The sequence below is a fragment of the Dictyostelium discoideum genome, assembly GCF_000004695.1.
Source record: "Dictyostelium discoideum AX4 chromosome 2 chromosome, whole genome shotgun sequence".
In the NCBI taxonomy this organism is placed as follows: domain Eukaryota; phylum Evosea; class Eumycetozoa; order Dictyosteliales; family Dictyosteliaceae; genus Dictyostelium; species Dictyostelium discoideum.
The window spans coordinates 7,761,453-7,778,845 of record NC_007088.5 but is presented as its reverse complement, the minus strand read 5'-3'; the positions used below and the strand labels follow the sequence as shown (position 1 = coordinate 7,778,845).

Genomic DNA, 17,393 nt, shown 5'->3' with positions numbered 1-17,393 from the left:
TCTTTATTTATTTTTAAAAATTATTAAAAGTTGAATAATTTGGAAATAAAATATTTAATGTTAAATAAAACATTTATTAAAATATGGAAAAAAAAAAAATAAAAAAAAAATTTTTTTTTTAGATCCAAATTTATTATAATATTCCAATTTGTTCCATATTATTATTATTATTATTATTAAAATTTTTAATATTAAATTACTATTAATAATAAAGTAAAAAGAATAAAATAGTTTATTTCAAGCACTTTTTTTTTATTTAAAGTTTATTTTTTATTTTATTTTTTAATTTAATTAATTTATATTTTATTCTTTATTAAAGATATCAGTTGAATCAATGAAATGTTTTACAAGGTTTATTTTATCATTTGAAGAGTATTTCTTTGTGATGGTTAATAAATTATTTTGAGCCCATTCCATAAGTTTGAGTTGACTTTCTTTTAATTGATAACCTTCCTCACATAATGAATAAATTGACATGATAATACCATAAATGGCAGGTAAAAATGTTGGTGGATGATCAAGTTTATCCATTTCAGTTGGTGAATTTAATTCCAATGCATGTGTATAATATTGAACTGCACTATTATAATTTTCATTACCACCTAAACAATATAAAGGCTATTATTATTATTATTATTATTATTATTATTATTATTATTATTTAAAAATAATTGATTATTATTAATATTTTTTTTTTAGTTTGAAATTAAAAAACAACAAAAAAAAAATATTACATACTTCAGCATATTTAATATAAAAAACAAAATTAATTGGAGCATTTAATAAAACCTCTTCTAAACAATATAATGCAGTGCTATATGATAGATATGAAATATGAAATGATGATAACTCTAACCATGCCTCTAAATCACACATATATATTTGAAGATATGCATTTAAAACTTGAATTGCTTTACTCAAATTTCCTTGTCCTTTAAAAATTGCCACTTGTCTTTTCATACTTAACTATTTATTAATATTGAAAAAAAGTAAGTAAGTAGTTAATCAATTAATAAATTAATCTATTAATAAATAATACATACAGCATCAGATGGATACTTTTTTAAAATTGATTCAAAAATTTGTAAAGCTTCAGCTAACTGATTATTTGATTCTAGACATAATGCATGAATTCTTTGGACACGTACACTATCTTTACCAAATTTTGATTTTAATTGTTCGAAAAGTTTCTTTGGATTTGTATGATCACCACAATCTAAACAAGCTACAATCACTTGTTCAATTGTATCATAACCTTCTTGATCTTCTAATTTATTGAAATATTGCGTAACTAATTTTAAACCATACTTTGAAACAAGATTTGATTTACGTATTTTACTCTTTCTTAAGAATCTTAGTGTATCTCTAACCAATACCCAATTAAATGATCTACCACTATTTCTTATACCTTCTTCATATCTATTGATTTCAATTGAATCTGAACTTGTTAACATTAACATCTCACTCATTTTGATTTTTTTTATTTATTTATTTATATTATGAATATATGAATTTCAATTTGAATTTATTAATTAACAAATTGAAAATGAAAAAAAAAAAAAAAATAAAAAATAAAAAAATTTTAATTTAGGGGTATGTCATGACTTGAAAAAAAAAAAAAAAAAAAAAAAAAAAAAAAAAATGGAAAATTTTGAAAAAAAAAAAAAATAAAAAAAAATAAAATAAATTATTTGATCCAACTTTTGGGTAAATTGATTAATCATTTTATATTTTTTTTTAGTATAATAAATTTTAAAAAAATTATTGTAATTACTAATTTATTATTATTTTAAAATCTTTTTTTTTTTTAATTTAATTTATGATATTTTTTTTTTTTTTTCGTTTTTTTACTTTTTTTTATTTTTTAATTTAATTTTATTTTGTTTTTTTTTATTTTTTATTTTTTTCGTTTTTTACAATTCGTTTTCAATTTTAACTTTTTTTTTTTTTCTAATTTTTTTTTCTTTTTTCATTATTATTATTATTATCAGTTATTTGTTTTTTTTTTAAGAAATAAAAAACTAAAAACTTAATAAATAGTAATAAAAAGAAATGGGAGGGAATTATGCATTAGGTGTTTCATTTGTTGAAACTATATTTAATGGTTCAAATTTATCATGTACATATGTATTTTCAGAAATTGGTGATAGATATTTAATTGATCCATCAGAATCAACATTAAGATCATTACTTGGTAAAGATGGTTTATCATTTAATAAAACACGTAAAATTTTATTAACATCACTTGATTGGAAAGATATTGGTGGTATTTTTGGTATAGGTTTATCATTTACAACATTTCCAACCAACACTCAAATATATGGACCACCTGGAATTAAAAAACTATTTAAAATATCAAGATGTTTTCAATATATTAAAAACCTTGAGATTATAGAGTTTTCAGATAGTGAAAATTATATGATTGAGGATGGAGTATTCAAAGTTATAGCAATACCATTCTTAACACCAGAACATAGAAAACGACAACAATTACAAAAACAATTACAACAATCACATAAACCACAAAGACAACACCAAAAACGAAAGCAACAACAACAACAACAACAACAACAAGAAGAAGAATCAAGTATAGTTAGTGAACCAACAGATGAAAAGATATGTTACATTTTCCATTCTAAAAAAATGATGGGTAGATTCGATAGTAATAAAGCAAGAGATTTAAAAATTACCAAACAATCAAAGATTCAACAATTGGTCGCACAGAGAAAACCAGTTATGAATGAAGATCGTGAAAATCCAAGAATGGTATATCCAGAGGAACTACTTACCAAACCATCACCAGGTACATCATTTGCATATATTAATTGTCCATCAGAGGAGTATTTCCAAGATTTATTTAATAATCCAGCTTGGGATTCAATTAAAGATGGTACAAAACCATTGACTGCCATCTATCATAAGACTGCACCACATATAATGGAGAATCCAAAATATTTGGAATTCATTGAATCGATTAGTCATGTATCCACCAAAAATAACTACACCAAATTCTATGGAAAACTTAAAGATATTAATGATGAGGAGAAATCAATCACTGAAGAGGATGGTAGTGTTATGTATGGTTCAACTAAACATATATTGTTACATAAAGAATTCACAGAAATTCAAGATGTCCTTAAACTTTGTGACCTCTTTAGAAGTAGATTAAAGATTTTGATACCCTCATTATCAATCCATAAAACCGATTCCCCAAAATGGGAGCCAACTTCAATCAATTCCTTAGAGAATATAAAGAAATCAACCATTTTCAATTCAATCATTCCAGCTAGAAATTCATTTAGAGTCATAATGACACCAACACAATTCCGTGGTGCACCAATATTGGCTCAAGATATTATAAGTCACCAAGATGAATTACAACTTCAACATGATGATTATTTCTTGAAAGGTGAGGGTGAAAAACAAACTAAAACAATGTTGGATCTCGATAGACATTTGGAATCATTGGTAAAGAATAAACCAGCTAGTAAATATCCAAAAACTTTATTCCTTGGTACTGCCTCATCCGTTCCTTCAGAACATAGAAATGTTACAGGTATTCTCATTAGTAGTAGTGAGAATAATCATTTCATATTGGATTGTGGTGAATCAACTCTAATTCAAATGGAGAGATACTTTGGTAGAGTCGATTTGCAAAAGATTTTAATTGACACCAAAATGATTTGGATATCACATTTACATGCTGATCATCATTTGGGTTTAATATCAATTGTCAAAGCAAGGGATGAAGCATTGAGCAAATTAAGTGAAGAAGAGAGAAGTAAACATTCACCAATGCTTGTGGTTTCACATTCATCCTACATCAATTGGATCACTCAATATCGTGAAAGTTTTGATCCATCTCTTTCATTTGTAACTCAAAGCATTGGTTCGGGTGGTCAAAATATGGTACAAGTTTGTGAAACCCTTGGAATTAGTTCATTCACAAATGTACCAGTAATACATGCACCAAATGCCTATGGTTGTGTCATTGATTTCAATGATGGCTTTAGATTAACTTTCTCTGGTGATACTAGACCTTGCCAACTTTTAGAGAAAGCTGGTGCAGATTCTGATCTCTTAATTCACGAATCAACCTTTGCCAACGATGAAAAAGACCAAGCTTACCTAAAACGTCATTCAACTTTAGATGAAACTTTAAATGTATCCTACAATATGAGAGCTAGAAAAACGATCGTAACTCATTTCTCACAACGTTATCAAAATACAATTCGTTGTGGTTTTGGTAAAGTACCATATGGTGTTGCTTATGATTTAATTAGATTCTCACCTTATCAAGCAGATTTACTCTATAATGTAAAGGATATATTGGATGGTTATTATCAAGAATTAAATATTTCAAGATTAAAAGAAAGAGAAATTATCGTTAATTATCTTCCAAAATCAAAATTCAAATCACCATTCTCTCAAGATAATATTAGATCAGTCATTAATGAATATAAAATCGCAAAAGCTGCTATTAGTCAAAAAGATAATGATATTAATTTAATTTCGGAAAATGAATCTAAAGTCTCATTATTTGATGATACTACTAAACCTCTCAAATCTATTAATGGTTCATCTTTTACCACCTCCACCACTTCATTTAACAACATTTTAACTAAATCAAAGAAATTAAACTTTTCATCTTCAAAAACTGCTTTTTTACAAAATATAACACTAAAATCAATTTTAATGTTAAAAAAATAAATTATTTAATTAAATTAAATTAAATAAATAAAATATAAATATAAAATATAAATAATAATAATATTTGATTTTTTTTTTTTTTTTTTTTTTTTTCAACATTTTATTTTATTTATCTCTATTCATTTAATGATGCCATTGTTGAAATTGAAGGATCATTATTATTATTATTATTTTTTAAAAATGATTTATTTGAAACAGTTGATAAAATACAATTCCAACCAACACTCACTAAATTACTAATTAAAATTCTATAATCTGGATGAACGAATCTAAATAATATACAATTTGTAAGTGGCCAAATCATCCATGCTTTTTGAAGTACTGGGAAAAAATCTTTTTTCATTTTATCTTTCCATTGGTGAGTATCAAAATTAAAACCTTGATGAAATAATTGTACTGATGTCATATTGCATACAAATAAATATGGTCCAAATGTCAATTGATCAACTACAACTTTTGGTATTGCTCCTGCCCATCCTGGTTTTGTAAATGTTTTATCTAAAAATTTAAACCAACTTTTTTTTTTTTTTTTTTTTTTTTTTTTTATTTATTAATTAATTAAATTAAAAATATCCAAAAAAAAAAAAAAAAAAAAAAAAAAAAAAAAAAAAAACATACAAATGAATTTGTGGAACTACTATAAATGTACCAACTGTACACATCATTAATGTTCTTTTTGGATCATATCCTCTATTTTCTATTTTTTGAGCTAAAGTATCACCTAAAAAAAATACAACTGTACCTGTTAATGATTTTGTGATGACTGGCCTATTTTGTAATGATTTTTTATATGAATTTCCAATTTTGTCAAATATTCTAAAATTCATTTTTTTTTTTATTTTTTTAAAAATTATCTATTTATTTTTTTTATTTATATGTATATATTAATTCAACCATGTAATTTAAAAAAAGAAAAAAATAAAAAAAAAAAAAAAACGATTTCATTAAATTACCGAGTCGTTTATTTTTTATGATTTTTTTTTTTTTTTTTTTTTAATTTATTGATAAATATTTTATTTTTTTTTAACTTATTTCCCAAAAAAAAAATAAAAAAAAAAAAGATTTGCAGATATTCATTTTTTGTGAATGTAATAGTGTGAATTCAATATTCGATAATTCTAGAATATGAACTATTATTTTTTTATTTATTATTAATTTTTTTATTTTTTTTTAATTGTTTTTTTATTTTTTAAAAATTAATAAATAAATAAATAAATAAAAAATTAATTTGAAGATCCTGGTTTTGAATAACTTCCAAAAATGTAGGTACTATTTATGATAACTGAATCATTATTTTGCATTAATAAACCAACATCAGTGAGGGTATTCATAATTGATTCAGCGGTGAAACAAATCTTGTAAATGCTGAATTCTTTACCATCTAATAATTTTCTCTTAATGATATAGTCATCATCTTTCAAATTTTCATCCAACTTGATATTGTTTTTACCAGATTCGTGGACTTTTAATTTATAGCTTTTATGGTAATAACTATCGATGAAAACTAATCTACCATTTGGTTTTAAAGCAGTAGTACACTTTGAAAAGAATTCATTAAAGAGAGATGGTGGAATATGAGAAATTAAGAAACCCATAAATACAATATCGTAGGTATTTGGTGCTGGGTTAAATTTCTCACTGAATAAATCAGTTTGGTTGATTGAGAAGTTATCACCCATTTCTTTGATTTCTTTTTCAAATTTTGATTTGAGGACATCAATCATTTGAAGTGAACCTTCTTCGCAATGTAATTTATATTTTTCATTTAAAAATAATTTTGTAAAATTACCAGTACCTTGATAAATAATAATAATAAAAAAAAAAAAAAAAAAAATATAAATACAAGATCCTAAATAATTAAAAATAAAAATAAACATACCACTAGCGCATTCTAAAACATTTAATTTTTCAGTACCAGCATTTTCGGTGATCTTTGAAAAGAAATTGTAAAATCCTTCTCTGTTTTTTAATGCCTCTGCTTTAACTTGTTCTCCTTGGTCGAAACTGCCTGAGAAATGCCACCAATCATCATATTGACTAAATATAAAACATAATTTAAAATAAAAATAAATAAAAAAATAAAAAAGTGGAAAAAAAAGAGGAAAAAAAGATATAAAATATAGAAAAAAAAAATAATTAAAATAAAAAATAAATTAATTTAGGCCATAACTTGATAGAGAACTAAACAACTATAAGATACTTTACGTTGCTCTTTCGTTATAGTATTGTTGTTGTTCTTCAAGTTGTTGTTTAAGGGTAGAACTCATTTTGGTATAAAAAAAATAAAAAAAAAGATATGCGAGGGATGAAAAAAAAATAAAAATAAAAATAAATAAAAGATAAGATATGCGAGGGACGAAAAAAAAAAAAAAAGAAAAAATCAAACTGTGAGGATCGATTCTAAAAAAAAGAAAAATTGTGTGTTTAATAATAGGTTTATCAACAAACAGTTAACTTTTTAGGTGATGGTGTGAATAAATGGTATTGGTTTTGACCCTATTTATACTAAAATTCAAAAAAAAAAAAACGAAATTGGTGACTAATTGATTGTGACGATGGTCTGAAAATCAAAAAAATTAATTTAAATTAAAATAAATAAAAAAAAAAACTCATGACCAATTTTTTAAAAAAAAATTAAAATTAAAAAAAAAATGGTTTCCCAATTATTTCGGTAGAAAAAAAATAAAAAAAAAAAATAAAAATAAAAAAAAATAATTGGCATTCAATATTTTATAATTTAATATTAAAAATGAAATAATTATATATTTTTAGTGATCAAAACTATTTTAATAATAATAAAAAAAAAAAAGAAAAAATTATTTATTTATTTTTTTAAACTTTTTTTAAATTAGTTTTTTCACAATAATCCTATTCAACCCAATTTTTAAAAAATAAATTAATTTATTGTGTAAATGATTATATAATTAACACCTTTTCTATTATCTTTTCTTTTTACTATTTTTCTATTTTTTTTATTATTTTTTTTTTCTTTATTTTTATTTTTTTAAAATTTACAAATGGATTACTCGAAAAAAAAAAAAAAAAAAAAAAAAAAAAAAAAAAAAAAAAAAAAAATCTTTTCGGAATCTTGTAAATTGTTCAAGTAATTGATTTAATGTAAATACAAAATTTTTTTTTTTTTTTTAATTTTTTTATTTTTTTTATTTTTTTTTCTTATTTCATATATTCAAACAATGAGATAGTTTCTTATTTTTTTAAATTATTTTTAAATTATATTTTATTATTATTTATTTTTATTTTGAAATTTTCCCTCATTTTAATTTTTCAATAACACCACAATGAGTAGAAAAATAATAGGTTTAATTTCAAAATTTGAAAACCTTAATGTAAATAATAATAATAATAGCAACAATAATAATAATAGCAACAATAATAACAGCGGCAACAGTATTAATAGTAATATTGGAAGTAACAACCTAAAGAATAATGTAAATAGATTTAATAATAATAATAATAATAATAATAATAATAATAATAATAATAATAATAATAATAATAATAATAATAATAATAATAATAATAATAATAATAATACAACTACCACTACAACTACCACTACAACTACAACTACAACTAGAACTTCATCGTCCAATAATAATATGAATAATAATAAAAGCAATAATAGTAATAATAAAAATGATGGTAATAATAGTGATAATAATGTAAATAGATTTAATAATAATAAAATGAATAAAATTATGAATAATTATATTAAGAATAATAGTTATAATAATAATGATGATAATAATAATAATAAAAAACAAGAGGGAGAAGAAGAGGGAGAAGAAGAAGAAGAAAAATTAAAATTAGTTGATATTAAAGTTGAAATTAGAGTAGAGGAAGATATTGAAGGAGAAGAAGAGTTAGTAACTAAATCAATAGTAAATTCATTATCAGTATCATGTTTATCAACTCCATCATATTCAACTAACCTTTCAGATTCAATATCATCACTTCAATCACCAGTACTTACACCATTATCATCATCACCATCAATAACACCATTATCATCATCACCATCATCACTATCATCATCATCATCACCATCTCATTCTAGACAAGATTCATTAAATAGTAATTGTAATAGTCTTACATTATCAACACCAACTCCATCACATACACCACCCATTTCACCACCTTTACAACCATCAAATCCAATCAATCATAAATATCATATAAAAAATTTACAATTTGACGAAAAGAAATCACTTCAAAATATATTATTATCTAGAAAAATTTCAACTTCATTTGATCCTAGAAAAGATAGTGATGATGAGGAAGATGATGACGATGATGAGGAGGATGAAGTTGACAATAATAATCAAAATAACAATAATATAGAAGAACAAATTAAAAACGATTTAGAAGAAAAAGAAAATGAAATTATTGATAGTTTCTATAATAAAAATGATGATCAACTATCAGATAATTCAAATGATACAGTAGTTAGAGTTAATGATGCTGAAGAAGATGATGACGATGTCAGTGATGATGAATTTAGTCAAGATGATAATAAACATTGTTCAAATAATAATTTAAAACAGATTCAAATTAACTTTGAAAATGCAATATGTTTGGTTGAACAAAAAAAGAATTCACATTCATTAAATAATAATAGTAATGATAATTCCTCACCAATACAACAAAAACAAGAACAATCTAAAGATGCAAAAGAAAAAATACAACAACAACCACAACAACCACAGCAACCTCAACAACAACAACAACAAGCAGTTGATTTACCAGGTGGTTATAGTATAATTGTTAAAGATAAAGGACTTAGAGTATCAATTTGTGCAAGTACAAGAGAATCTTTTGGAGATTATTCACAAAGTTCTAGATCAAGTATAGAATCTTCAATTGAAACTAGTATTGGTAGTAATAAAAGTTTTGATGATACTAATAAAAATGAAGATATTTATGATATACCATTATTAAATATTGAAAAATTTACAGGACAAGGTCATTTTAAAGATTATCATTGGAATTCAACATTTCAATCAATTGTAGAATTACCAGATAATGATATAAAGAGACCTAAGGAATTATCAATGTTGGTTGAAGAATTTGTATATAATGCAAATTTAATTGGTAGATTATTAATCTCTCAAGTTAAATTAAGTAAAGAATCCAAAATAATTCCTGAGTGGAATATAGGTGGTATTGGTGGTGGTTTAAAATTTAAATGTAATGATATCATATTTAAATTTGTTGAAGATTTACCAATTCAAGATACTACTACATCTTCAACTAATAATAATAATAATAATAATAATAAAAAAGATAATAAATTAAAATGGCTTTATGGTGGTGATAAACAATCAAATGAAAAAGCGAAAAAAGGAGCATCACATGAAATTAAATCATTAAATCATTTTAAAATGGCATCTAATAATTCAATAATTAAAACACCACTTATGGCAGTAATAGATTACCTTGGTTATAGAGTGATTGCAATTTCAAATTTACCAATCAATAATAATAATGAAAATAATGATACATTGGTTTATGGATCAAGAGATGGTGGTAATATAATTAAATCATCAAATTCTACAATTGAAAATGAAATGAAGAATATTTGTAACAAATTGAACTTATCTGAACATTCAGTAAAGAGTAGTAAAGATGGATTATCAAAGAGAATCTATGGTCCAGTGGATATTGAAATTCATTTCTCTGATATCACAAGAGAGCATTATGCAATTGATTTTCAAAGATTATTCCCACCCGAAGATCCATTCTATTTTAAAGATAGTTTAGTTAAAAGTAATTCATCACAACTCTATAGATTATTAAGACCGGAGTTAGTATCAAAATCACCTCTTCCATTATCTTCTGATGGTTTCTCTCAAATTCAACATGATAAAGATTCATTCATTCAAAATGAAAATATTAGAAAAATTACAAATATATTACATACAAAAGTTATACCATCATTCATTAAATATATTGATACAAATAGTATTGGTACAATTAAATCTTTAAAATCTTCAAAATCAATTCATGATTCAATTTTTAAAGTTTATGATAATATTAATAATAATAATAATAATAATAATAATAATAATAATAATAATAATAATAATAATAATAATAATAATAATAATAATAATAATAATAATAATAATAATAATAATAATAATAATAATAATAATAATGATATTGTTGATTATGGTGGTGATGATGATTTTAATGAATCACATTTAATTAATGAAATACAAATTGAAGGAACACCAACCACAACAACAACAAATAATACTACTAGAAATAATAATATTGAATGGTTATCAAATATTAATGGTGATAGATATAGTAATAAAGATAGAAATTCAAGAAATAATAATAGTAATAATAATAATAATTTAAATAATTTTAATCAAAAATCAATTGATATTAAAACTTATATTGATGAAATTCATTCATTTGGAATTAATTTAAGATATTTAGGATTATTATCAAGTAAATTAAAAACTAAACCATTGAAATTATTATTACAAAGTGAAATGTCAGCAAGAGTTTGGAAATCAATTATATCACAAAAGATTAGAGAATCTGAACATCCATCAGAAGGTTATTATAAATTAATTTTATCAAATATATTTGAATTGATTCTATCGAATCAATCAACTCAATCAACAATTGAAAAGAATAGAGAGTTTTGGTGTTTAAATAAACGAGGTAATTTCAAATTTATAGCATTACATTGTTTTCATGAATGCATATCAGATGAGGATAGATTGGATACTGTTGATTATAGAAATATCATTGATAATAGGTTCGTCGTTTATAGGATCATTCAAATGTTAAATATTAAAATTAATCAAGAAGCGTTGAATCAGTTTTGTTCAAATAGTAATTACATTATCACTTTTAATGATATCGAAGAGATTGGTTCAAAAATTAAGTATCCAAGTATAGTCGATGTCGCTGCTGGTTCTTTCTTATTATATGAAGCTTTGAATAATATTAATGGTGATAGTACAAATCCCTCAAATCCACTAGCTGCCGCTAGACTATGTGAACAAGCTAAAATTAAATTTTATTCTGCACTTTGTTCAATGCCATTATCAATTCCTGTAATGCTTAATCTCGGTCACAGTTATCTATTATCAGATAGAATCAACACAAACTATAAAACTTCAATTGAAAATTTAAAATCAGCTTTAAATCATATCAATTCAAATGATCCAAAAATTAAGTCATTAAAAGGTGTTTTTTGTTTAAAATTAGCAACTATTCAATTATTTTATTTTAATAATACTTTTGAATTTCAAAAAACTATATTAAAATTAAAAGAATTTTGGAAACCAATACCACAAATTGAAATAATTAAAATTTTATTATTTATTTTTAATATACAAAATAATAATAATAATAATAATTCAAACAATAATAATAATAATATAAATAGTTTACAATATCAAAATGAAGGAAGAAAATCAATTAATTCATCAATTATACAATTAAAATCATTAGAATTTAATGATATAAAGATTATAAATGAATTAATTACACTTTGTATTATTTTAGATGAATTTAAATTATCAATAAATTTAAAAGAGGAATTATTTAATAAAATTTCAAAGATTAATCATTTTTCAATACCAAATAATTTATTAAATCTTTTCATGGAAACTGGAAAATCATATCAACCAACAAACTATTTTCAAAATCAAACATCAATACAAGAACAAATAATAATTAGTATTAATAATATAATATTTTCAAGAGTTAATAATTTACAAGTGATTTCATTAAGTGATTTAATTATTAATGAATCATTATTAGATAATTTCTCAAATTTAGTTGAATTAAAGATTGTAAATTGTGGTTTTATATTTGGGAAATCTAATCAACAACAACAACAACAACAACAACAATTAGATCCAGTGATTGAAATTTTAAGTAGATCTAAACATTTAAAATCACTATATATTGATTTCTCAAATAATCAAAGTCAAAATTGTTGCCTAAGAGTTACAAATCAATATTCAAAATTAAGATCATTAGCATTAATTCATTATTTAGGTACAATGAAAATTTTAGTTGATCAACAATCATTATCTTGGGATTTAGAATATTTAAATTTAAATCATTCTTTAAATTTAATTGGTTTAATTAAATCTGATAGAACTATTTCAACACCATATTTAAAATCATTATCAATTGCAGGTTTTAGTAATACAATTAATAAAGATAATAATAATAAAGATAATAATAATAAAGATAATAATAAAGATAATAATACAATTAATACAATTAATAATAAAGATAATTTAAATTCAAATATATCATCAACATCAATATTAGATATTAGATTATTATTAAATATGGAAGAATTGGATATATCATATTGTACATTTACACCAATATTTATTATTCAATTAATTAGTGGTTCACCAGGTTTAAGAGTTTTAAAAGCTACAAATAATCAAAATGTTCAATTGGTTGCTATAAAATTATTGAAACCATTTAGTAATTTACAAGAGATTTATTTAGATGCTATAAAAATATCAAAACCAAAACAATTCATTAGATTAAAGGAATTCACTAATAGGAATTTATTAAGAGTATTACATTTACCAAATTTAATTGACTTAAAATCACCAAGCACATTCAATAGTAAAGATATGTTTGATTTACTGTGTGATTTCACAAATTTGGTAGATTTGAAATTACCTTGTGGTTTTAGTTTTCATAATTTCACAAATTGGTTACAAAAAGGGCAAATACCATTATCAACAATCTTTAAGAATTTAAAGAATTTAGATTTAGAAAAGAATGAAATTTCAATTAATTCAATTTTATCAGTTTTAAAAGTATCACCATTTTTAGAATCACTTTCGTTATATGGTTGTGCTTGGAAAGAAATTCAACCGTTGGAAGGAAGTGGAGAGAATCAGTTTGCTTTGTTTAGAGGTATTTTGGCTGACTTAACTCCAATACTATTTAATAATATTAAAGAATTAAATATTGCCAATTGTGGTCTTTTAAAAAAAGATATTCCAATATTATTATATAAGATTTTCCCATCTTGTTCAATTTTAAAATCTGATTTCTTAAATTTAGGTAAAAACTTTTCAAAATTCTCTTCATCATTTATTCAATTTATTAAAATTAATAATCAAAATAAATATAGTATTTAAAAATAATTAAATAATAAAATTATTAAATATAAAAAAGTAATTTTTAATTTTATTTTTTTTAGTTTATTATTTTACGACTGGTCTTTATATTATTTTTATATTCATGTTGTAAATTATAAAGTAAAGATAATAATTCATCTCTATTGAAACCATAGAAATCGATTTGAGATAAATGATTTGACATTAAATCTGTTAAAATATTAAGAGCATCTTTAAAATAACTTGTTGTTGCTAATGTATTCACATAATCTAACATTTGTCTACAATATTCATATTCTAAGTTTTGAACTTGTAATAGATGATACTTTATCATTATTTGATATCTTGGGTGATATATTGTTGATAATTCATTATCACTTATAAATTTATTATTATTACCTAAATAAAATAATTGAGTTTTATTTACAATTTCATAAAATAATGGATCGGTTGGATGAATCTCTTTACAATATAATTCAAGTAACGATTTAAATTCTTGGTTGATATTAATTTGGTCAGTATTTGTTGATAATTTATTTTGTAAATTTTTTATTATTAATTTCTTTTTAAGGATTTCATCTTTTTCTTGGCCTTTATAAACTTTTAAACATTTATAACACTTTAAAATCTCTTCATTGCTATTGTTGTTGTTGTTGTTGTTGTTGCTATTATTATTATTATTATTATTATTATTATTATTATTATTAATATTAATATCAATTTCTTGATTAATTCTACCACCACAATTATTTATATTGCAAGTTATATATAGATCTTTTGATTTTATTTTCTCTTCACCTAAACATAATGTACATTTACAGTTAAAGAAAAAACATTGTTTTAAGTTATCCAATCTTTCATTTCTATAACAAATTGCAGGACTATAATTTATAAATAACTCTTCATCCTTTTCAATAATTTTATTTGTAATAATTAATAATTCTTTTCTATTATTTATAATTGATATATTTGGTTTACATCTAAAATTATTATTATTATTATTATTATTATTATTATTATTTTATAAAAGTTAATATATATATATATCAATAATAATAATAATAATAATAATAAAAATAAAAATAAAAAAAAGTTTTAATGAAATAGGTTTACATACGAATGATTAAAAAATAACATTAATGGATATAAACCAATTGAAGAGGCTTCACATCTTGGTATTGTTATACAATTTGGTTCCAATTTCAATAGATACTCTAAAACAATTGGTGCTTTTAATTGTGGATCTTCACCTAATAAACTACAAAATCCACTTGAAAATGATTTATATTCATTATTATCTGATCTAATATCTTTATCTATATTAATATATATATATATATATAAATAAAATTAATAATTAATGTTAACATTAATAGAATAAAAATAAAAATAAAGGATACATACGATTTAAAAGACCATCAATAATTTCATATTGACCAGTAATATGGTTATCGTTATTATTATTATTATTATTATTATTATTATTATTATTATTATTATTATTAATTAATTCTAAATTCCTTTTTATAAATAATCTTAATAACATTGTAGTTGATTTTGTATTTATATTTTTTTTATCAGTTGTTGAAGGAATTGTTGAAAGGATTTTACATTCTTGTTTATGAATTTTCCATGCTTTAGTTTGACAATCAGTTGAACAATAGTAAACCAATTTACAATTTGAACATCTTTTCAAAGTTTTACCTTCTTCTAAATCCAATTTATTCTTTAAACATTCATCACAAACTATAGCATGCTTTGCAACTGACCAAACGTATGGTTCAATTTTCATAATCTTTTCACCCTTATTAAATTTTCTATTTGAAAATATACCCATACCTTTTTCACCATCACAATATCTTAATTCAATTCCTTTTTTATTGAATCCATATTTTTCTTTAAATAATTCTGGTAATTTTAATTTTTTTCGGTTATTTATATTATTTGGAATCATTTGAAAAGAAAAAAAAAAAAAAAAATTATTAAATGAAAAAAAAAAAAAAGTGAAAAAAAAAAAAAAAGTAAGAAAAGGCGCAATTTTAAGGTTGTAAATAATTTTTTTTTTTTATTTTTTTTTATTTTTATTTTTAAATAGTGAATATATAAATAATATTAATATTAATAAATAATAATAATTCAAATAAAAAAATGATAATAATTTCATTAATTTTAATGACAATTAAATTATTTTTCTTTGCAACACCTTTAGTTGGATTAGTAGCATCATCAATATTTTTAGATTATAGATCAACATTAAGAATTTCATTAGTATTATTGATATGTCAATTGATATCATTATTAGTTCAATCATTATTTGTTAAAGGTGGAATTGAAAAATGGAATTTTATTAAATTTATAATAGATATACCAATATTGGCATTATCATATTATATCTACCCATTAATTCCCGATCAAGTGATAGATTTCTATTATTATTGTTTTCAATGGATATTTCCATTATTAGTTTATACAGTAGAATCATATCAAGCCATTTTATTAATTGTTTTCAAATCACGTTCCCTCTCAAATCAATTAATTTCAAGTGATTCAAATAATATCATTTTCAAAACATTTGTAATTTTAATTTCAATCTTTTCATATTCACTTTCTTTCTTTATAATTTATCAAATATTTAATTATAATATAATTTCAACTTTAAATTCATGGTAATCATTATTATTATTATTATTATTATTATTATTTATTTTTAAAAAATAATTATTTAAATATTAATTTTTTAAATTATTTTTATTTTAAAGTTTATTATCAAGTTTAGGTACATTGATGATATTATTATTACCATATATGTATATGGTTGAAGAATCAATGTTATCAGATATATCATTAATAACATTAACCATTTGTTTAAATCTTTATTCATTCTTTTTCCAATTCGATACATCATCGATTATAAACACTGTAAACATATTAAAATCATTATCTTATTTGGTTACTTTCATATTAATATCATATCCAATAATTAATAATAAACTGGATTCTGATAGTACTGATCAATTTATAAATGGTGATGACGATGATGAATCGGTAAGTTAATCTCTCACTCACTCATCCCTCATTTAAATTATAGAAAATTAAAAAAAACTTTATTCTAATATATTTATAATTTCATTTATTTCATTTAGGTATTATTAAAATTAAAATCTAAAATATTTCATATTGGATTAGTTATTGCTTTAACTTATTTACCATTATCAATGACAAATATAGTATCAAATGGTAATTTAGTATTTAGGTATCTTCAAGGTGTATTCACTGTTTTATGTTATTTTGCTTTATTATCCCAAAGTAATAGTGATCCTTTCAAATTTAAATATGACTAGAAATACTGGTTTTTTAATTAAAACCATAAAAATAAATTTTAAATTAAATAATCTTGGAAAAAACAAAACAAAAAAAAAAAGTTGGTTATCCTGGGCTTTTTTTTTTTTTTTAATTAATAAAAAAAATGAAATTATTTTTTTTTTTTTTTTTAAAAGTGTAAAATTTGAATGTTTTATTTTTTTTTTTTTTTATTTT

At 21.7% G+C, this 17,393-nt stretch overlaps 7 protein-coding genes across 7 annotated transcripts; 3 read left to right on the top strand and 4 right to left on the bottom strand.

Annotated features, from left to right (window-relative positions):
* Positions 1-303: 303 nt before the first annotated feature.
* DDB_G0277149 (hypothetical protein) lies at positions 304-1,469 on the bottom strand (the record flags this gene model as incomplete). The annotated part of the gene is made up of 3 exons (XM_637653.1): positions 304-618; positions 739-966; positions 1,044-1,469. The coding sequence occupies 3 exons, from the start codon at positions 1,467-1,469 to the stop codon at positions 304-306; spliced, it is 969 nt and encodes a 322-aa protein (XP_642745.1).
* A 583-nt stretch (positions 1,470-2,052) lies between these two features.
* DDB_G0277337 (beta-lactamase family protein) lies at positions 2,053-4,710 on the top strand (the record flags this gene model as incomplete). The annotated part of the gene is made up of 1 exon (XM_001732923.1): positions 2,053-4,710. One exon carries the CDS (start codon positions 2,053-2,055, stop codon positions 4,708-4,710), a length of 2,658 nt encoding a protein of 885 aa, XP_001732975.1.
* A 115-nt stretch (positions 4,711-4,825) lies between these two features.
* On the bottom strand, positions 4,826-5,537 carry DDB_G0277335 (pmp22 family protein; the record flags this gene model as incomplete). The annotated part of the gene is made up of 2 exons (XM_637649.1): positions 4,826-5,225; positions 5,329-5,537. The coding sequence occupies 2 exons, from the start codon at positions 5,535-5,537 to the stop codon at positions 4,826-4,828; spliced, it is 609 nt and encodes a 202-aa protein (XP_642741.1).
* A 396-nt stretch (positions 5,538-5,933) lies between these two features.
* On the bottom strand, positions 5,934-6,977 carry DDB_G0277333 (hypothetical protein; the record flags this gene model as incomplete). Its single annotated transcript, XM_637648.1, has 2 exons — positions 5,934-6,747; positions 6,916-6,977. 2 exons carry the CDS (start codon positions 6,975-6,977, stop codon positions 5,934-5,936), a joined length of 876 nt encoding a protein of 291 aa, XP_642740.1.
* A 1,032-nt stretch (positions 6,978-8,009) lies between these two features.
* Positions 8,010-13,877, top strand: DDB_G0277239 (hypothetical protein; the record flags this gene model as incomplete). The annotated part of the gene is made up of 1 exon (XM_637647.2): positions 8,010-13,877. The coding sequence occupies one exon, from the start codon at positions 8,010-8,012 to the stop codon at positions 13,875-13,877; it is 5,868 nt and encodes a 1,955-aa protein (XP_642739.2).
* Positions 13,878-13,935: 58 nt separating this feature from the next.
* DDB_G0277331 (SET domain-containing protein) lies at positions 13,936-15,810 on the bottom strand (the record flags this gene model as incomplete). The annotated part of the gene is made up of 3 exons (XM_637646.1): positions 13,936-14,836; positions 14,974-15,172; positions 15,261-15,810. 3 exons carry the CDS (start codon positions 15,808-15,810, stop codon positions 13,936-13,938), a joined length of 1,650 nt encoding a protein of 549 aa, XP_642738.1.
* A 194-nt stretch (positions 15,811-16,004) lies between these two features.
* On the top strand, positions 16,005-17,197 carry DDB_G0277237 (hypothetical protein; the record flags this gene model as incomplete). Its single annotated transcript, XM_637645.1, has 3 exons — positions 16,005-16,522; positions 16,616-16,901; positions 17,000-17,197. 3 exons carry the CDS (start codon positions 16,005-16,007, stop codon positions 17,195-17,197), a joined length of 1,002 nt encoding a protein of 333 aa, XP_642737.1.
* Between the last annotated feature and the right edge of the window lie 196 nt (positions 17,198-17,393).